This window comes from Micrasema longulum, unplaced genomic scaffold, assembly GCF_059751315.1.
Source record: "Micrasema longulum isolate JH-2025_06_02 unplaced genomic scaffold, ASM5975131v1 h1tg000361l, whole genome shotgun sequence".
Classification (NCBI taxonomy): Eukaryota; Metazoa; Arthropoda; class Insecta; order Trichoptera; family Brachycentridae; genus Micrasema; species Micrasema longulum.
The window spans coordinates 397,353-420,401 of record NW_028277563.1 but is presented as its reverse complement, the minus strand read 5'-3'; the positions used below and the strand labels follow the sequence as shown (position 1 = coordinate 420,401).

At 32.2% G+C, this 23,049-nt stretch overlaps 1 protein-coding gene across 2 annotated transcripts in view; it reads left to right on the top strand.

Moving 5' to 3' along the window:
• LOC148282218 (octopamine receptor beta-2R-like) overlaps positions 1–22,125 on the top strand; it is a 138,767-nt gene extending 116,642 nt beyond the window's left edge. For both annotated transcript variants that reach the window (XM_088225436.1, XM_088225437.1), the window contains 2 exons: positions 17,303–17,414; positions 20,589–22,125. In XM_088225436.1, coding sequence (XP_088081562.1) covers positions 17,303–17,414; positions 20,589–20,802 — 326 coding nt within the window. In that variant the 3' untranslated portion in view covers positions 20,803–22,125. The remainder of the gene's footprint in view (positions 1–17,302; positions 17,415–20,588) is intronic.
• Positions 22,126–23,049: the final 924 nt, after the last annotated feature.

Below are 23,049 nucleotides of genomic sequence, written 5' to 3'. Positions count from 1 at the left end.
ATAACTAAATCAATAACACCTGCCTAACATAGATTTGTTATGGATTGTTTAGTTTTTTTAAATAAATCGACACAAATTAATTTATTAAAATAAATGAAATATTATCATATAAATTTAAATTAGTTAGTAGAGTACCTCAAGTATTCGTATCTTGGTCCAGTGTTGTTTTTAATATTCATAAATGATGTTATTGATATATTTAATATTGTACATGTTCTTATATTTGCAGATGATATGAAAATATTCAAAGAGATAAAAAACATTAGCAATTGTAACATTTAGTACAAATTAAACATCTGGTACTGACAAAATAAATTGCAACTCAATATAAGCAAATGTCAAGCTATGAGATTCTGTCAATAAAAAACCCTATTCTATTTGATAATATGTTAAATCAAATTAAAGTTACAGATGTTCCTACCGTGAGCAATCTGAGGGTTTTGTTGGATTCAAAATAATTATTAAAAGAGCTCATTTTTGAAATATCCAACGAACCTTACCAAATTATTAGGATTTGTACTTAGAACCGGAAAAGATTATAATAATTTAAATACATTAAAATATCTTGACACATCTCGAGTAAGGAGCCAACTGGATTATAATTCTCCAAAATGGTCAGCTTATCAAATAACTTTCTCACATTCTATTGAGAGAATTCAGAATAAGTTTCTTAGATATGTTAATTTTAAGATGGGTTTTCATGGTAATCAATTAAATTAGAACAAAATTCTAGACTCTCTAAAATTAACTTAATTGCAAGAACGAAAAACATCGACCAATCTTACGACTCTATAAAAAATAATAAAACCAATGTTTGACACCCCTGATCTACTGAAGTCAATTTCATTCTATGTACCACCCAGGTTAAGCAGAACATCTACAATATTTTATTGTCAAAATTCTCACACGGTATCTCAATATAACTCACCAATTTTTAGATTACAGAATACCGGGAGTAAATATGCATCATATTTTGATATATTTAGTTTATCTCTGCCAAATTAAAAAAATAAAGTGACCAACATATTTTTATCAAAAAGAGCATATCAATTTTAGAAAAAAGGGTTAGAATAGTTATAATTTAATTGATTAAAGTATTTTGTTATTTTACAATTACTTTAAAATATTTATGTATTTCAAGTAATTTATTTTTATACTACATATATATAAATGACAGAAATGCCGTTTAAAAATAAATAAATAAAAATAAAATAAATAAATGAACCTATAGGAAATTAAGCTCTTTCCTTCAATTATAAAGCTTATTTTTGGCTGATCGAATTTGTCGTTTAAAGCTTATTCGGTATAGCCTCGTCAAAACGTTTAGTATGAGGGAGAAAGCGGATACATTTCTCGCTCATGACTTCAGTGGAGTTTATTTTGATTTAAACTAGTCCTAATCGGCTCAATAAAATTCACGTTAAATCCTCAACTATAATAAATGTTATAATGCCCAATCGGATTTCAAAATACAACACATAGTTGTGATGTAATAACTTATATTTCCATAAAAGTTATTAATTTAAAAAATACTTGGTACACTTCCACTTATTTATTTTGACCAATTAGCGCTTTCACCCTCTAATGGGCATCTTCAGACTGGTAGAATTGTCAATAAATAATTTAAATGAAACAACACATAGTTGATTATTACGTAGTATTTTTTAGCTTCCAGTATTTCGGTCGATTAAGTTGGCAGACCTGGCTGCATTGTTTATTCAGTCGGGTTTTAAAGGCAGGATGGCAAAAATAAAAACGTTAAATATTACAAGCTTAAACACAAGACATGTATTACTATTGGCGTGAGACGTGATGCCCTAATCTCTGGAACAGTCAAACTTTTATTACGAGCGACCCATTTCACTGTCAAGTTGATCTTCTGAGTCACGAAAGGCCATCGATTGGGAAGAAATTGAATAAACCCATTTGACAAAATAATACCGTAACATAAGAAGTATGAGGCGTCTATAGTAACTGCCGCGGCGCCACATCAATTTATCACAAACTTGATTTTAATTAAAGCCTTTAGTTTTTCATTTACATTTTTCAAGTTATATTTTATTTTTTTTAACGTAAATTCATCTAGAGTTTAGACTTAGAAAAAAAAAAATATTTTACAAACAGTTTTTTTGGCGATTTGGAAAATCGCAAGCGATAAAATGTCTCGATTACGAGCATAAAGATCAGTAAACAAGTACTTATCTTCCCTAACCTGAATATTTGCAATCGTCTTATCTGCTACGAGTAATAAATAAATAAATAAAGTAGCATAGTATAATATGAATAGTATACTAGCCGACCCGACAGACGATGTCCTGCCCGAACGTTGGCCTGCATGCTATTTATTACCTTGGAAAGAGACTCTTTATTGATAAGTAGGTACCTAGGTTTATGATTTTCGTTTATGATTAAATTCTAAACTTAAAAATAATAATATTCAAATATTGAATTCAAGTAGTAAAACGTATCCTTTATCTCGGAACGTCGGTCGTAAGTGCCCTATGCACCAGCTCCGGGTCCCTCAGGATGTTTGTTCGCCGCAGGCCAGTCAGAGTATTAGGGCCGTACTCTCTAATCCCAGGTTTTATAGCGTGGGTGCGCGCGTCACCGGCTCCTCGTCAGGACAGTGCTTAAACTCTAGAGTGACAAGGTAGCTCAGATAACAAAAAGGTTGTTTGAATTAAAATTTATATTAGAAGAAGAACACGGGAATCACACCGAACAGGAGCGAGGTACCGACATGATTAGGTAGAAGTCATTGCGAGTGACAAAGGAGACAAGATACATATGTAAATAGTTACGGTTCCATATATTAAAAGTGAGAAAACACAAGATACACAATGAAATAAATACGGTTGCATAAAAATAGAAAGCGGCCAGGAAATTACACAAATGAATAAGTAAATAGGACCACACTTCCTCGACCGAAGATACTCAGATTTGTTTAGGTGCGGGGCCATGTACCATACTTTACTCCACAACTCCTTGCCACTTACACAGGTATGAAAAGTTGACAAGGTACATGAAAAAAATAGTATTATAATGGGTAAGTTACATTACGGTTGTCTGTGTAACATTTCAGGTTAAGCGTAAAGGAGATAAATTACTCGGTATAAAGTTTCTTTATATTACTCTACATTTAGTATAGTTTCTCTACACGAGTCGATATGCACCTTATCGACTCCGTCCTACTAGTGTCTTACCAGAGTTGACATGATATATGAACTGAATGATTTGACAAACCCGACCCGGACTTAATCTAGAAGTTATCCAACCACTAAGTATGAAATTAGTTAATGTGGTTGGATTGTAAAGATTCGGTTAACTATTAGATTCGTCGATCTATTCGCAACCTAGACTCAATAGCCGGAATCAGCTAAATACCTGAACTAACTTGATGTAAGGCCGGTAGTCGTAGAAACCTCGGGATACGGGTGAAGACGGTGGGGAATAAGAAGAGGGAGTCAGCTCGTCGTCTAAGTGTATCCTTGCAGAACGTCGGGGGGCTCGAAAGCTCCTAAAGATCGATGCAGTTCAGAGTGAAGGATCCGTGATTCTGAAGGGATTTGTTGTCAAAGAAACTAGCGCGCTGTTGTAACGTGGAGCGCTTCGGAGACGCTCTTTCCTGTTCTTTTCACAGTTGGAGTTTATAAGGTTCCGACCTTCACTACAGTGTGCGTTGTGGACTATAGGTACCCTATGAACCAGGATTACAGGGAAGAATATGCAAGCTATAAGGAGGTCCGTCCATAATAAGCTCCTACGCCAGACTCGGCCAGTTCTACACTTTGCGGATATAATCTCACAACGTTTTTTGGTGATAACGACGCCTTCTTCACAGGACTTTTAGTTTACTAACGCTCGCAAGTCCACGTGAAAATGCCTAAATAGAGCACTAATGCTTGAGGTATAACTGTGGAGTAATAATCTTACAACGTTTTGGTGATAGGAACGGGTTCTCTACAGGGGACACTCACTTGAAATAATAATTGGAGCGCGAGGTATAACTTTTAAGAGATCCGTTCGAGTATTCTTCTGAGAGGTTACCGCATATAGTTTATATCAACTTTTACAGGTAAAGGCGAGGAACAATAGTGTTTAAGAATCTTGTAGTTAAATACTCGCGAAAACACGGCGGCGAGAGACCACGACCGGTCTGTCTTGCAAGGTAGCCGTGCGCACTCATGCGGGTAGAGACGCCAGCAGGAATAGAATGTTCCAGAACGTCCGCGCGCGGGAAGAGATAGCGTCATTCACCGCGTGATTCAAAATAGTGAGAAACGAAGGACTTCGGAGGTCTGAAATCCACGTTTACAGACTGAAGATAGAAGTCAGTCTCATTTATTTAATATGTTGTGAATTATCGAGTATGTTTTGAGGTATTTTAAGATAAGTAAAGATTGCACAAGAATACGCGGAATGTAGGCAGATAGAGGTCAAGTTTGGCGCGTCCCGGCACGTGAGGGGAGTTTTGTTTTATTGGTGTGAATTAAGTCGAGCACTCGAGTCTATAGATAGCGCCACAGATAAATAAAACAGTCCCATTACAGTAGGAAGGTTGAATTCCAAAACATAAAATAATTAATTTTTAAATATATTATTATTGTTGCAAATGTCAAACTCAGCTCTTTTCACCAACGGGGGTGCACTTTATTTATGAATGCAATTTTTATGTATTGAATATCAGTTAATATTATTTTAATATTACCCAAAATCCAGTCAAAAGAAATAAATAAGAAGACATTATAAGAAATCTAAGGAAAAAATCTGATTGGGATCCATAAAAAGCGAATGTTGTTTGTAAACATTCAAAAACAAACTTTTTCTAAACGCAAACATCCTTCCATTTTTTCTGTGTATGCATTTTTATTGAATGCAACCTTGATAGGTCTATGAAAAAAGGTTTATGGTTCTAACTTTTTTTACAGATTCGATTAAAAAATATAATGTCTACGAATACGCGCATCGCAAAAGCTTAGTGATATTACACGTGCAGAAGAATTATGCATATAAAAAAAAATTTTTTTTTTTTTTATTGATGTGTTTTTATTCCAAGTAAATATGATTATTATTTAACCGAATTACGTCTACAATCAACTTAACGAACATTTGTTTTGTTCATTCCTAATATGATTTCATGTCATGTTTGTTACCATTTTTCAAAAGAAATATAAATCTATAATTGGCGTTCAAAAATAAAAAAAAAACAACTAACTAAATAAATGATATGGGAAAAAAAAGACTTAAGGGATTTTTCAAAAATATCATATCTAGAAATTTAGTACATTTCAAGTTTTCAATACTAAAATAAGTATAGCGTTAATGTACAACGCACTCACATGAGGATGAAAGTTGTAGAATTTTTTGTCATTTGTTTAGTATTTATATCTAATTATTACTTATTTATATCTTAGAAAAATCACATTCAAATATTATACTTAAACACTAAAAATAATTTGAAAGAGTGGAGGAGTGCGGTATAGCGGAGTATTTGGAAGGATCTATCGGTTCGTATTAAGGCAATGCCTGTTCTAAGGAACCGATATATTGCGGCAGAAAAAATAATTAGATAGCAACGTATTTGCAAAAATGCACACAAAAATGTCACAACAATAACCTGTCATTTGACAGACCATAAAATTTATTCAAGATAAACAAAAGAACAAAAATCACATCAAATTGCCAATATTCTAAATAGTAATAGTGAATTCTGGAAATAAAGTCTGTGTTTTAACATTCAAGAAAGTTTTCCAAGTTTAAAATAGTCAATTATCACAAATAAAAACACATTGAAAAAAAAAAAAACAACAACAGTGCAAAACATATAAATAGAATAATAAATTCAAATATGCCGCCAAAAAGGGACATTAATAAGGGAAACCAAGAGTACATATCGCCATTCTTCTCAACAAGTTAGGAAGTGGCGAATGCTATCTCACAGCTACAAGATGAGGTAAGAAAAATGACAATGGGCTACGAGGAAGTTACAAAAGCTATTTCATTATTATCAAAACAATTTGATGAAATGGCGAGAGAGATCAAAATAATAAAGGATATTCAAAAGGAGGTAAATATTCTGAAAAATGAAAATAAAGAAAACAAACAAAAAATAATCCAACTGGGGGCCAAGGTGGCTGAATGTGAGCAATGGAGCAAAACAGATCAACTGGAAATTGCCGGGGACAATGAAATTCAGGGAGAACCACCGGTAGAGGCAGCAATGAGGATTGCATCTTCTTTGAAAGTTTACAGAACAGAAATACATCGAAGAATATACCTATTATTCTACAAAAAATAAAAAAAAATAAAATCGGGCTGAAGGAGTAGTGGTATACATCAAAAGTAACATTGAAGCATTAGTGGATGAAATATCTATAAGTGGGGCAAACTGCCTACAAATTAAAATAGGAGATACAAACATAATGGCACTATATAGATCTCCGGCACAACACAATATAATACCATTTATTGAATCCCTGAATCAATTATTAGAAAATAATTAACCTTTAAAGTACGGTGTAGTGATAGGTGATATTAACATTAATACAATAGAAAAAAAGCATCCCAATGCAGATGATTGCATGTTGGCCTATCATGGTTACGAATTAGGTATCGATGCTCCATCTAGAGTCACACCAAAAACTATTACTTGCCTTGACCACATTCAAATCAAATCATCAACAGGAGCTGACACAGCAGTAGTAAAATCTGCAGTCACAGATCATTACATTCTATTTCTGGAAATAATAGTGAAAAGGGAAAAAGAGACTGACACTACTAGAAAAATATATGTATGAATAAATAATGAGAAAATAAAACAAAAATTGAAAGAGGAAAAATGGACAAACATCCAAAGTTAAGAATATGCAAGTGAAGCCATGCAAAATTTTGTGGACATCCTCAACACACAGATAAATGAAAATTCTGACACATTAAAAATTACTCACAAACAAAAAAAGATTACCCCTTGGATCTCAGACAATTTAGTGAAATCTAAAAAAAAGTGATCACCTACATAGTTTAACTAGAAAACACCCAAACAATGATTCTCTACTCCATTATTATAAAAAAATATAGAAATACATGTACCAGAACAATAAAAAAAGTAAAAGAAAAATATTACGCCAACAAAATAGAAGAAAGCAGTTATGATACCAAAACTATATTGAAGGTCATTAAAGAAATAAACAATACGTCAAACAAAAACCAAACATTAATACCGAGCATAGTTGAAAGTGATAGGACATTCACAAATAAACAAGAAATTGCAAATGAACTCAACAAACAAACAGAAAAACTTCACGTAAATTTAAAGTAAGAATCAAAGAACATATAAGATGTCTGAGCAATAATAATTTTTCAGAACTCGCAAATCATCTTATATCCGAAAACCGTGAATTTAATCAAGAAACGTGTGTAGAAATTTTGCATGTCAATAAAAATCGTTTTCGTTTAGATAATTTAGAACAATTAGAAATTAGTAAAGCCATTAATCAAAAACTTCAAATAATAAATAATCAATTAAATTTAACTTCGAGTCCTCTTTTAAAACTATTCCCGTTATGATTTTTTTTATCTTCTTTCTCTCTCTTTCTTTCAATTTTCTGTCTCTTTCATACAATATTTTATTATATAAATAGCAACGCGTGTAATTATAAGTTAGTTAAATTCCCGACGATGAGGTAGTAACCTCGAAACCGGTCGAAGTGTAATAAAAAAAATAAAGTGGTTTATACAAATTTATACAAATAAGTGTAAAATAAATATACCTTTAGATATGTAGGTTTACGATACAGCATTGTAAAACTAATACTGTTTATTCGTTTAACTGGAAAGTTTTTTGTTACTTTGATAAACACGAGTTCGGACGAACATGAAATGGTAAAATTGGACAAAGGGAAGTCTCACATTTAACGCACGATACGGCGTAGACTAGGAGGAGGCGGAGGAGGGGAAGGAAGAGAGAGGGTAGAAAAAGAAGGGGGATATGATATTCCATAAAGGGATTGCATTGTTTGCTTTCCTCCGGACAACCGGAAAATGACAAATGGAAAAACAAATTATATTTCTCGTCGCGTTACTCAATATTGCCTGAGCCTTCGAATTTCATTTTCCTCTTTACTTATTGAAATTTTAAGGCCCCAAAAACATATTTCAAAAGATAATTAAAGTCAAACTTACGATGACGGTTACTGAAGATAATGTTTTTTACCAAAAGTTTTTTTTTTAAGTCAAGCAGCAGAGATAATCCGACTTATCAAAAAAGAGTAGTAGCCAAGCATCTATAGAATCTGTTAAATGATTTCTCTTGAAGAAGCTCTCCCGCTACCTAACCGCTTACAATTTTGTTTCGTTTCCTTTTCGCAAACAGAAAGAAACTAGTTACTTTTCTTCGACGACGACTTTTATTAGTGATTCTACCCAATTACTACACACACACACACATCGTCAATAATCATTATTATTATTATTTACTTGACATAAACTTTTCTGTGCCGAAAGGTATTGCTTTAGGGGTTTCCAGTAGGCCGTGTAATTTAAGGCAATTTTTAGATAAATAAAACCTAAAATAATTATTATGAAAACATATGTCACAAAAACCTATCAAATAAAACAAAACCTATTAAAAACAAGATGTACCATTTAATACACCATTGCCTCAGAAAAACGCAATCAAAATTTTAATAAAATTTCAGAGTTCTCTCGTGAAACAGATAAACACAGTTTACGACATTATATATTTCACACATTTTATCATAAAATATTGTATACATCATTCATTCATATTCTTCTTTCATTTTGAATTCGTAAAAGAAACAAAATGATTCATTAATTCAAATTTAAGTAATTAATAACTAACAGAATATTGTAAAAAGCGAACGCTATTTTTTTCAATGATACTAAAACGGTAACATATCAAATTTTGGTTCCGATAATATAAATATTTTATGAAATAAACAAACACAGACTCACGCATTTCACTATAAAATGGAGATAAATGTGCTTGTAAATTGAGAAATAATATAAAACGCACTTTGTTCTTTCTACAAAAAATATTTATGTAAAATGTTATACGTACAAAGTTTTATAAGAAAAAAAACAATAAAATCCTGGCGAAATAGTAGTACAAAAGTATCAGATATTACAACTAAGAAAATAGCTAAGTGTGAAAAAAAAAAATTACCCAAAAGGTACTCATTATTATTAGGGGCTCTCAAAATTAAGTGTCAAACCTCTATTATCAAAGCGTGTTAAACGTCAAACATAACTCTTATTCGAACCTTTGTCGTGTAGATCCTTTTAATAGTTTCTTCTGTTTTAATATTTCATTAAAATATTAACAGATGTCTTCAAAAGAACATAATCGAAAATCGTTAAAAATACAGGACTTCGACGCGTGAAGCGTTATTTTCGTATGGTCCTCCGAGTATGCAAACGGAAAGCGCCTTAACATGCTTATTGCTTATGGCACTTATCCGGTTAACATTCCTCCCTTTTAAGACGGAAAAAGAGCAATATTATGCTACTCACAATGCCTATAAAGAATTTTACCCGCGGCTTTGCGTGATATTTGGGAGAAATTAGTCCATTTATTAGTTTTCTCGTTTAACAATAAGAGTTATCTCGATAGAATGATATGTTTTTCGGAACAAAAAGTAGCTTGAACCAACTGCTGGTTTTCCAACTATCGCTTTAAAAAATGACAATCCCAACAAATGATAGACTAACGTCAAGAGGTAGTGATATTTTTTTCGGGATGAAAAGTAGTAAGTGACACTTTTCGGTTTTTTGGCTAACCTTATACGAAAAAATCACGTTGATCGGTTGTTCCGTTGCTAGGTAAAGAAAACACAAACAAACAGACTATCGTATCTAGTGTTTGTACATTTTATATATAATGGATTATTTATGATTACGAGTTTATAAATTATCTATTTTAAATGTATTTCAATTATGCAGTATATTTTTAAATATGACAACTTTTAGAAACGTAATTACATGTAAAAATAAAATTCGACAAAATAAGAACATTGATCATATTATTTATAGGAATATTATTTTTCATCGGGTTTCCAGATCAAATTGTAAACGTGGGTAACTTAAGTGACCGGCCAATTCAATATGAAAGCGAATTATAAATAATGGTATGGAGAAGATTCTCGGAAGTAGATAATCAGATCCGATAAACATTCAATGCCACGAATCAAGCATGTTTGTGTGCAATATGGATACAAACATGCTGCATACCTACATAATATAATGGTCGACCAAAGGTCGGCGTCGAGTCTAAATAGAGTCTACTAATAATAAAACTCCACATATCCATTTTATTGAGCACGCGATTCATTACTGGTGAATGATTTATCATTGTCCGTGAAATGGTTTGTACACACTAAAACAAAGGTTTTCCAATATATTATGTCAACTAATAAAACGCTTTCGTTGCCGGCAAAACCATCACTCCCGTTTTGATATATTTCGTAATTTTGGATCACATACATCGTTTCTAAAGGAAATCTTAAATGTTAACCTTTTACATCATGAGGGTTTTTCTGATTCCATCCCGCCAAAAAACAAATAATGAATACATTGTTATGTGTTCGCGCAAATAAAGGATATATTTATGTTTGTGAAATCGATGGCTACTATCGGGTACTACTTAATTCAGAAAAAGAATCAAGGAGAGATACGTCTGCATTCGCGGTTTATGTGCGGTGGTTCGATGCAAAATATGATAAATACGCCGATGAAGTGCATTATGTACCGCTGGGTGCGGATAGAAATGGTGATGAGAAGTAAAATAAAACGTTTGATTCATTTTTTTATATCTTTGAGAAATATACTAAGGATTAAAGAAGTAAAACAATTGTATTGTGGATTGGTAAATTCAATACTTGCGTATGGTCTGATTGGGTGGGGTAGCTGCACTAAAACGACTATGGCTTCAGCAGCTACAGCTCAAAAATCAGTGATAAGAGTTATTAAAAAAAACCATACCGATACCCGAGTGATTTGCTCTTCAAACAATTTCAAGTGCTGGATATTTGTCAATAGTATATATTGAGGTCAGTAGCGGTCACACATCTCAACAGGGAAAAATACGCAAGGGTTTGTCATGTTCATAATAAGGATCTGATTTTACAGAGAGGAGTTTATACTTTTTTGGCTCAAAGGCAGCAATATTATATAAGCCCGAGGGTACCTTTTACCGTTTTTTTTTTTTTTTTTTATTCATTCAAAATTACAAAATTAAATATTTATGAACTTATTAAGGCTTTTCAGGCTATGCCCGTGTCAAGCCACAATAAATAACAATAAAAATACATAGTGAAATTAATTAGATCAAATTATAATGACATAGAATCACAATCTAGAAAAAAATGTAAATGTAATAGATAATCAAATTCCAAAGAATACAATGCAAATAAGATATTCAGAAATATTTTTTAAAATATAAATTATACAAATTAAGAATCACACATAATCAAATATACAAAATAGATCCCAGATTCGTGGAAATGTGGTGGGATTGCCAGGCTGAGTAAGGTGTTGGCTGCATTTTTAATCCATATTGGTCGGAGGGAGTCAGAGAAATTGCTGTCCTATGTAGAAGGACGTAAGCTGGTTTCTTATTTTACTAGTAATGACTTAAGACTTAGGATATACAGATTTCGGTATTATTTATGTTTTCTCTGGGTATTTATTGTGAACTTTTAAGACTGCAAAAGCACACAAAATGATGGAACTGTAATTACTTTTTACTATAAAAAAAAATACATAATTTACTGCCTTAGAACTGGGAAGCTATCCCTAGTGAGGCAGTTTAAATGAACCAACATCAAAAATAAAAAATATATTTATGTTTTACTTTTACTACCTAATTATTTGTTGCATAAATAATTACTCGTAAATTGCTGTAATAAATATGTAAAAAATAAATAGATAAAACAAATAAAAAAGAATGACATCGCTCTAACGGAGTCCCCTGTGCCATGTGTTTTATAGGTGTTTACGTAAACAAATTGTTATTTTATGAAATACCCTTGCTATTTTTGACAGCAGTCATTATATATAAAATACTAACCTTTCGGCTAAAATTGGTTTTTAAATGTCAGCTATATATATACTTACATATTTACCTAAATCATTTCTGAAAGTATTAAGTGATTTTTGCCAATTCGTAACTTTTGTATGTACCTATATTTTAGGGGCGAATTGTCCATATAATCAAATATGCGCCGCTTACGATTATATTTGACAATCAATAATAATGTTTTATAATGGATTTCATTATGGGAAAATAAATAAAATAATTTACTGACTAACGTTACCGTTTATATCTTCTTCAAAAAATAAATATTAACATCAATAAGCGCACCCAACACATGGCCCGTTCCCAGTGGGAGAAAGAAACTGGCTGATTACTGCGGCTTATTTAACATTTCGAAACCCAGTTGGTATATTTTCTTTTCGAGTAAGCTCGCAGAAGATTACAGATGTTATTTTAAGCTTCTCTATTTGGAGGATAACATTTCGAACATTATTTTGTTTTGAGAGTATTCTTTTGACATATGACACCAGTTTATTCGTCCATCCGACTTAGTTACTGGCACTCTCAATATTTGACATTATTCATCAGCAGGAAATGAAGCGCACACGTGATGGTCACGTGGCGGACGTTATTGCGAAGATATCTAATGAATGTCATTTTTTTAAAAGTTTATTTAGGAATAAAAATATTAACGTTTCCCATTACGTAAAACAAAAAAATATTTTTGTGTACATAATGGGAAGTGACGCCTCACAATAATGTGTTCATTTTAATTAAATTTATTTCAACAGAGAGGGAAAAACATTTTTGAGAAGGAAATATGGAAGTTTCCTTTTTAAAAAATGTTTTCTCTCTCTGTTAAAATAAATTTAAATATAAATTACTCCCTAGGTAGAAAATTCAGCCAGTCTGCAAGCATATGGACAAACTCAAAGATTGTTTATTTAATTTAATTAATTAAAATTTGTTAGTATAAAATGTTAATTACAAAAATAAAAAATAAATAAATATACATGTGTATATGTACACTTGTATATGTACATACATGTACATACACACAGACGTACAAACGCCCATGCGCATACATATACATACATTCATAAAACGTAGACAATTTATTTATAGTGCGAAACTTCATGGTTGCCATCTGTATTTATATATTTTTTAAATAATTCTTTATTTTCATATTTTATTTTTGACATCCAGTAAGAATTTCTAATCCGTGGCATGCATCAACTTTTGTGACTCCCGATGAACAAAGTCATGAAAGAGCGAGGTCAACACCTTCCGAAACTTGACAACACTGCCGTTTTTCCACGATTCTGACAAAAGGTTTGACACAGATTTTGGACGCTTTCTTTGAAATATGGTCAATGTGATGGTAAAATTTGAGTTTGTTATCAAAAAGTATCCCAAGATCTCGAATTGTTTCAACGTCCATTAAAATTGTGTTGTCGATTGAATAATTGAAAACGATTTTATTTATTTTTCTAATGAATATATTAACATTTATGTATATAAAAAAAAAGTCGTTTAGATACCAAAATAACAAAGAATCTGGGTCATTTTGTAGTTTATGACAGTCATCAATTGATTTTTTAATTCTAAACATTTTAAGGTCATCTGCAAATAAAAGATATTTGGAAAATTTAATTTTTAAAGCAATATAATTTATAAATATCAGAAAGAGTAGAGGTCCGAGGTTGGATCCTTGTTGTATACCAGATAATACGGAATAAAGAGAGCCTAAAAACCCGCTGATAACAACAATCTGAGATTTGTGCGTGAGGTATGTTTTAAACCAATTTGATAGTGAGCCATCAACCCCAAATCTCTGAAGTTTTAATAATAGAAGATTTTGATTCACCTGATCGAAAGCTGTACAGAAATTTGTATATATGATACCATATTGATACCAACTTGCAAATTGTTTTTGATGCTGTCACTCGAAAATTGGGTGTATTGGATAAGATTTGTCGTGACAGATCGTTTGGAAAAAAAACATGTTGTTCTGATAGAGTAGAATTTTTAACATGTGTGAATAATATATATCATATACAAGAGATTCAAAAATCTTGCTAAGGCATGATAATTTTGCAATTGGTCTGTAATTTCTGACATCCTTCTTATTGCCTTTCTTTAATATTGGAGAGATGTGTGCAATTTTCCATAATAATGGGAAAATACCAGAATGAATAGATTTATTAAAAACTAGCGGACCCAACAGACGTTTTCCTGCCCGAACGTTAGCTTGCCTGCTATTAGCTAGTTGAACAAACATATTTTTCGTGATTAATTACACACGCTATTTATTTTGGATTTTTTTAAGCTATTTATATATTCGTAATAACCGTTTATTCCCGAACGTTGGCTTGCCTGCTATAAGCTGGTTCAGCAAACGATTTTTCGGAAATAAGAACACACGTTATTTATTAGTCCTTTTTTTAAGCTATTTATAAATTTGTAATATGGGTAAGTTTTTCGTTCTATCTCCTCATGTGATAAGTTAAGAGGTCTCGTTGTGCTTAAATCAAAATTATGCGAAAATCACTGCTCTAAAGCCATAATCCAGGGAAAAAATACGGGAATACGTGCTAATGAAAAACAGTCTGACCACGATATATCTGAGCCTCTAAAATTATTATTACACTTAACTCATGCTCAGCGCTTAATTTTTAACCACCAGCCAGATTTTACTATATATTACGTGTTCATGAAGAAAAGTCAGACCAGGTTTTACCTTGAGTCTTTTAAAATTATGTTATAACTCTTGCCAAAAGCAAATTTAGTCATTCTCTAATCGCCAACCGTGTTCTGACGCGATTTTGATATTTAATTCGATACCAAAGTAAATTTATTTTAAAAAAATGCCTGATTGTATCGTAAAAGCGTGCAAAAACTGTCAGTATAAAAGGAAAATGACTTTCTATTGATAAATAGGTACCTAGATACTTTTTATGACTGAATTTCAAAAATTAAAATTATATTTATTGCCGAACATTACTTGCCTGCAGGTTAAGCAATCGTTTTTAGATTATTTTATTTTTTAAGAAGCTTAGAATACGTGTTGAAAAATAAAAGTAAGACCATTTTTTCCCTAAACGTTCTAAAATTATGACACTTAACTCATGACTGACGCGTATTTGGTCACTCTTAAACCACCAGCCAGGTTTTGACGTGACCTTGACGTTTAATTCGAAACCAAAAAAAAATTAAAGAAATATTTCTCATTGTATCCTAAAAATTAGCAAAAACTGTTCGGATAGAAAAAAAACTTATATTATATGTATTTGTTATAAAGGTTAGTTTTTTGTTTTATCTCCTAATGCGATTGGCTAAGAGGTAATGTCACGCTGAAATCAAAATCATGCGAAAATCACCACTCTAGTAGCAATAATTCATGAAAAAAATACAAGAATATGTGTAAATTAAGAAAATTCAGAGCGCGATTTACCCTTACCCCTCTAAAATTATGACACTCAACCCATGTCCAACGCGAATTCAGTCATTCTTTAATCGTCAACCGTACTTCGACGTGACTTTGACATTAAATTCGAAACCAAAAGAAAAGAAAGAACTAAGATAGACCAGATCTTGTCTTGAGGCGGTAATTTTTTATTTATTTTTTGTCCTGGCATTATTTTATTTCGTTGTATTTTATTTCATTTGTACCAGTAATTAGTATAAGAAAATGTGTTTACCATTTTTGGAATGGGCTGTATTAGTCAATCAATAAATTAATTGGTAAATAATAATAAAGGGAAATGACTGTATCGTGAAAGCGTGCAAAAAATTTCCGGATAAAAGGGAAAATATGTTGGTACCTAAATACTTGTTTATGATTGAATACCAAAACTAAACATTTTTAATATTCAAATATTGGATTTATTTACATAGCTAGGTACCTTGGTACTTATGTGTGGTTGAATTCCAAAACATGAAATAATCTTTTTTTTAATAAATAATTTTTTTTGCAAATATAAAACTCTACGCTACTTACCGGCAGTGCTGCTTTCTGTGTAAGAGTCCGTTTTTTAAAAATGTATTGAATGTCAGTTGAAATTTTTTAAACTTTACTAAAAATTCATTAAAAATATGTTTACGTGTAGAAATCAAGAAATTGTTAGGAAATGAATCAATTCAGTATCTATTGAAAATAATTGATATTTGCTAATGTTAAAATACAAACTTTTTCAATTTACAAAAAAATAACATCATCTAATTTTTTAGGAATATGCATTTTAGTCGAATGCAACCCTAGAAGATCGATGAGAACACATAAATGCTTCTAACTTTTTTTTCCACTCAACAAACTAAAGGTGTTATTATTTGTAAACCTTGATTACGTGTATAAGAAAATTTTGCCAAAATCCGCACGTAAATCTGTCGAGCCATTTTCAAGTTTTTGCGAGACACAACACGGCGATTCATTTATATATATATATAAGATAGAAAGATTCTACAAAATAAACACCAAATCGATTAATAAAAATGTAAGTGCAGGTATATATATGTCAGTTTTTACTTTTACCTAACGTGTTACGGTGTAATAATAGGTGACGTTTTTATGATTTTTCATTTATTTTAAATGATTTTCATAATTAAGCTTTGGAATATTTACCTTTGTTTAATATACGAGTATTTCATGAACTTGACCCAATTATCAAACTGTCAATAATCGTACAAATAATTGGGAATAAAGCATTTCCTTCTTCGTTAACCAATACGAAAACATATTGTTTTAAATAATTATAAGATTATGATATTTAAATAAATAAAAACATGAGTATTTTTAGTAACCGTTTAAATTTTGCCCATTAGTTATGTTAGTGCGAAAAAAACTTTCATTATAATATATATCTAAGGATTTGTACAGTATAATTGTTTTAGTTAGTACCAAAATTTACTTACCAAAATGTTAAAATGGACAGTTTAATATTTATTTAATATTTAAATACGGTACATTACGATTTCAATAAAAAATATAATTTATATAAATTAATAATAAAATAACGTACTCTAAGAATGAAACATCAAAACAATATGTAATTACCTACTGATAAACTGCCTGTAAGTAATTCAGCAGAACTTTAATTTTACGATTATTGTGTACAAAATTTTAGAAAAAATATATGTATACACATATAAAAAAACCTTTAATTGAATAAACAGCTTCCGTAAAAATAAATAAGAGCTCCAACGCAATATTAATTCCAAGATAAAACCTTAATTAAGTTAATTTGTTTGCAGGAACCAGCATAAGACAACAAGCCAAGAGTTGGAGAGCTGAACATAAGGCAGCCAGAACTCTGGGGATCATTATGGGAGTTTTTCTCATCTGTTGGCTTCCCTTTTTCCTCTGGTAAATTACATTTTAATTTATTAATAAAACACTAATAATCGAAATGAGATCTATTATTTTACTGTACACTTTACAATATATACACATTTTTTTTATTTGAAACTTTGCCCAGCTTACAAGAAAACGTGCCCCGTTCCAGACTAGGCAACATTTTAATATGTTTATGTTTATAAGTTATTTTTTTAGAAAGAAGAGACATAATCAATACAAATTTTCTACAATATACATATATCTTTTTTTTTAAATAATGAATTAGTAATAAAAAAGTGTATACTTTATATTATATAAGCATATATGTATACATGTACACATAAAGGATACACATTTTTTTACTCGTTCATAATTTTTGAAATAGCTGACACTATACCAAACAAAATAAATGACAACAAATAGCATCCTTTCTTTGTGTGTAAAACATTAATTTTGCATAGAAGTTACGAATGTTTTAATGATGGCAAAAACCTGTAAAATTGCAAACTGAAAAAAAATGGATAGAAACATAGGTGTTAACATAAATGCAATCCAATTTGTGGTCAGTTTGCCTTCCCTAAATTGTTGGAAAAACTTGTACCATATAAATGAATACAAACAAACTAACAAACCATCACGGCGTTTACCCGTAGGGGTAGGCAGAGAGGATAGAACGCCATAACACTCTATCTTATCTTATCACGCCGATTATTCCTACTTTTGACATGTCCATCTTCAAGTATTTGATGAACTTGATCGTCCCATGGCTTTTTCGGTCTTCCTCGTTTTCTGCATCCATCAACATTTGCATCGTAGATCCTTTTAGCCGTTCTTTTGCTGTTCATTCACTCTACATGTCCAAACCAACGCAGCACCCCTTTCTTGATTCTGTCAATAATGCATGTCTCAGCCTTATCACTTCACGGATCTCGACATTTGTGCACCTATCATGCATCGTTTTACCACACATTCGCCCGAGGGATTGCATTTTGAAAGCATTCAATCTATTTTAATCATCATTCTTCTTCCATACTTTGCTCGCGCACATAAGAGTTGGCACTAGAACTCCGTTGTGAACTGCTAGTTTAGCCTCCTGCGATAAACATTTGGTTGCCAAAGTAGATTTTAGTGCACCGTTCACCCTGTTCCCGGCACTCACCCTTCTTTCAATATCTTTCTCGGTCTTCCCATCCCTAGTAAACACACTTCCCAGATACACAATTTTTTCTACCTGATTCAGAATATCTCCGTTCATACGATCACATGTAGTTATATTTTCATCCCTTTCAAAAACCATCACATTCGATTTATTATATAAATTAATAACACCCTTAAAACAAATTATTGTTTTTGAGTAACTTGGATTTATTATTGGTAGTTCAATAGTTATCAATCTCATTCATTTCGAGAATTATATTGCGAGTGCTTTCATAATATGTATCGGGCGGACGCTATATACACCGACTTCAGTAAGGCCTTTGACAAAGTTTGCCACTCTCACTTGTTACATAAACTTAGGTATTATTGGTTGGTTGGAAGAAATTACCATTTGGCAATAAGCCCGCCAATGTACAAATAACATTATGTACAAAAAGTTAAATAAATAAATAAACTAGAAATAAGAGACGAATTCCTAAAATGGTTCATTAGTTATTTGTATAATAGGAAAATAGCGGTGCAAGTAGATTTCTTTATCTCCTATATTGTTTTAGCAACAAACAGCGTACTACAAGGATTGCACTTGGGACCTATTTAATCTGAAATCTATATTCATAATGCTGTTTAAATTTTGAATAACGTAAAATTTTTACTTTTTGCTTGTGTTATGAAACTGTATAGAGTTGTAAAAAATATTGATGATTGCAATACTCTACAGATAAATTTCAACAAAATTGAACTAGTGAACAATATTTTTCAGACGCGGATAGAACGCAGAACTTTTATGTCTTAGTAATGAAGGTAAATGATATTGTGCAAACTCGGCCTATATTGCCTAGTTCGGAAATCAAATTTTCCGCTAGAGTTACAAAGAAGACAATAGCATAAAGCATTATACTCAATCAATACAGTTTCAAAAAAGCGTTCAGCATAGATCTTGTATCAATAGCGTTTCTTGTATAAAAGGATTCGCTAGAACCTTTCGTAGCAACTGTCCATTAGGATTAACAACCCGACTCTACTGGGATTCTTGTTATAAACTGTCGGGGATGTTTTATTGAGAAATATTTTCCGAACGGGACTATTTTATTCCAAATCTAAAAAAACATAAAGAGAAATCGTTTTGCGTATAAAAACTTTTTTTTTGCTTATAATAAGAGCTCCGTTAGTTTTACTCCTTTAGGTTTAAATAGTCATTTCCGATAAAGTCAAGGAATTTAAACTTTATTTTAGCAAAATGATGTTTGGACTTTCTTAGCCAAATCGATGTTTTTTAGTACCTACATACACAAAATACCTTCAAAATAACTTAAACATATCCATTTCACTGTTAAATAATTACGTATTTAGGAAAAATATTTTTTTTTTAAATTGATAAAAATTGAAATTTCATCTAAACAAATAATAACCTTGCTTGAAAAAAAATTACAGCGTAGATAAAAAATGTTTGACAAAAGGAAATTCATGCAATTCTGGTTTAACAAAATAATTTCCATACAAAAAACAACAAGCGAAAAAAATGAATAAACGAATGTTCGAACAAGGGGATATTATTTATTTACAATAAAGAACGCTATATTATGTTACACTTCGAGGCGGACAAACAACATTACATTTCTAAAATAGTTCAGTTTTAAGAGCGATAAAGGAATCATAAATATTGATTTTTATTCGCATTATAATAAATAAAATAAATAAATTATAGATATCTAATTTAGTGTACTCGAGTTCATAATTAACCAAGGTCATAACGACCGATCAACTAAGGCCCGCAGGGCCTATTTAATAAGGTCATTAGGACAGATTCATTAGCCACGGAAGGCTGATTACATGAAGCCCAGAAAGCCGTTTTTTTTTGCGTGTAACATTGTTTAAGAATAACCTCGACTAGTGACATCAAAATATTATTTTTAATAATATTAAAATAAAATGTTTCAAATTAAACACCTAATGCCTATTTCGATTAATTTACGAATAAATCTGTAGTTTATATTTTTATATTAATTTATATAAATATGTAAATTAAAAAAATAGTTTTGTTTCTAGGTACGTGATAACGTCACTCTGCGGAGAAGCCTGCCACTGTCCGGACGTCGTGGTGGGCATGTTGTTCTGGATCGGGTACTTCAACTCCGCCTTGAACCCTCTCATCTACGCCTACTTTAACAGGGACTTTAGGGAGGCTTTCAAGAACACTCTCCAGTGCGCCTTTCCCTGTCTCCAGTGCTGGAAGACGTCCCCGTCATCGCAGTACGTCTGAGTTGCGCGCCCACATCGACAGTACACCGGGGGGGGGGACTCCAGCGTGGTACGCGCACAGCGACAATAACATTGGAAATGGGGACTGTAACATACTTTACAGTTCGGGCAATATAATAAGATACTTTTGACAGCTTACAAAACTGGTCGTGGCAGTCGTTTTTCTTTCGGTTTTAGATTGTCGATATCGGTTTATCAATTTTTAATAATTTATTTGCGACTAAATAGCTCAATACTTACTTTAAAATAAAGATTAAAGTAAACATAAAATATCAAAGCGGTTTACTCGTTTTTTTAATTTGGTCATTCGACGGGAATACATAAATCGAGAAAAAATAATACGAAAAAAAAAGTTGTAATAACTATAGGACAAGATAGTCACAGAAATAGCAATATCAAATTCTAATAAAAGTAATAATTGTTTTATTTAGATTAAGTCGAGGAAGTTATCTTTCAACATACTGAATTGTAGTGTGGATCACATAATAATAATCGAGAGTGAAATAACAGCTTCTGAAGGTACATATTTCGGGTATAACGGTGGGGATGGGGGATGGTGGCGGGGATGGACAATGCGAGAAAAATAGAGCTTAAGTTACTAATTTGTGAACATACATTGTTTTAGTTAAATTAAACTATTTTTAACGGACGCATAAATAAAATCAACGTAAAATTAATCGTGTTTTGAACTTCTCAAACTGAACACGCGCAATATAATTGGATATTCAATATAAAATTGACATTGTCGATCGATAATGAAGTTTTCCGGCGGTACGTCACTATTGCGGCGACTGCGACGATAAAGTACGGCGTTTGTTTCCCACACTTAACTGTCGATATTTACAGAACTTCTTGAGCGAGTAAACGTCAAAAGTCTCTTCTTAAATTGCGTAAAGATATGTGCGCATTTCTGCACTGGAAATCCTCTCTGCCTACGCCACTCTACACCGCTGACGCGCATTGATCGGAACATTATGATTTCACCGAGAAACACCTCTAGTAGGTACCCATTTTTCTGTTTCTAGTGTTGGAAATAAATCAAAAGTCGCAACGCTTCTATAACCTTATCAACACCACACGTTACTTTGAAATCTGCCATACAGTAGCATTAAATGTAATATTTTATGTTTTATTACTTATTTATTGTTTTTTTTTAATGTCGCGTTCTGAGATTTTAAAGAAAATATCACCAAAAATATGTTTTAAAAAATGTAAAGAACTAACGATCATATTGTCTGCGTAGGCTCAATACGGCGGAAGAATCATTCGTCAAAATGTTCAAGAGGGAAGAAATAATCTTGCGATTTCGTAAAGAAAAAAAAAATGCAGTTTATTTTGGGTTATTGATTTCTATTGGGAAATCTATTTTTACTGTCGTATGCGTCTATACGAAGTTAATTGTGGCATTTAAACTGGCAGCTAGGCGTAGCGTATTTGCCGTATTGTCTTTACGCGGTATCGCTTGCCTCTTCTTTTATTCATCCGTGGTATTGAATTTAATCAAATTTGAGCAGTCTGTTGGTCAATTCCGAAATTTAAATACCGTAATCAATGCGGCTCGCTCCATGCAACTGAAAACGTCAAAAGTAGTATTTTTATGTTTTTGGCTCCTACATGGTATTTACCTCACACAGACGAATATAACTTTTTGAACCTGTAAAATCATTCAAACTCGGTGTGAGGTATAATTTCCTAAAACTGGAGCAATATTTACATTAATTTCATACTGGAAAACTACATGTTCAGGTATTTAAAACTCATCGATACAAAAAATATAATAAAGGTCCATAAATATAATTTAACATTTATTGGTTCAAACTGTCAGTAGGATCACAGTGAGTCACACCTAGCTAGAGGGTGTGATTTTATAAAACGCTGCAAACGCCCAGTTGCATTCTACCGGCAACACTACTGACTGGTCCTACTCGTTAGCGTTCACGTCGCGCGTCGCGAACCCCGGGCAATGGAATCACACTCATAACGGCGTGATAACGAGAGGGTGAAAGGCGAGTTTCTGGCGCCTCCGAACCAGAACCAACCAGCTTAGAAAAGGTAACTCCGACAGAAAAATCCACCAGAGAAGGCAACGGGAAACCACTCTGGTCATCTGTTCCCAGGAATCACTATGGCGAGTACATCCAACAAGCCTCGGAGTAGCGCAGGACCGAGATGCTTTCGCTGTAGCGATCGCCAACATCGGAAGGACCCGACAAGACACCTCAAGAAAAAGAAGTATTTTTACAACGTC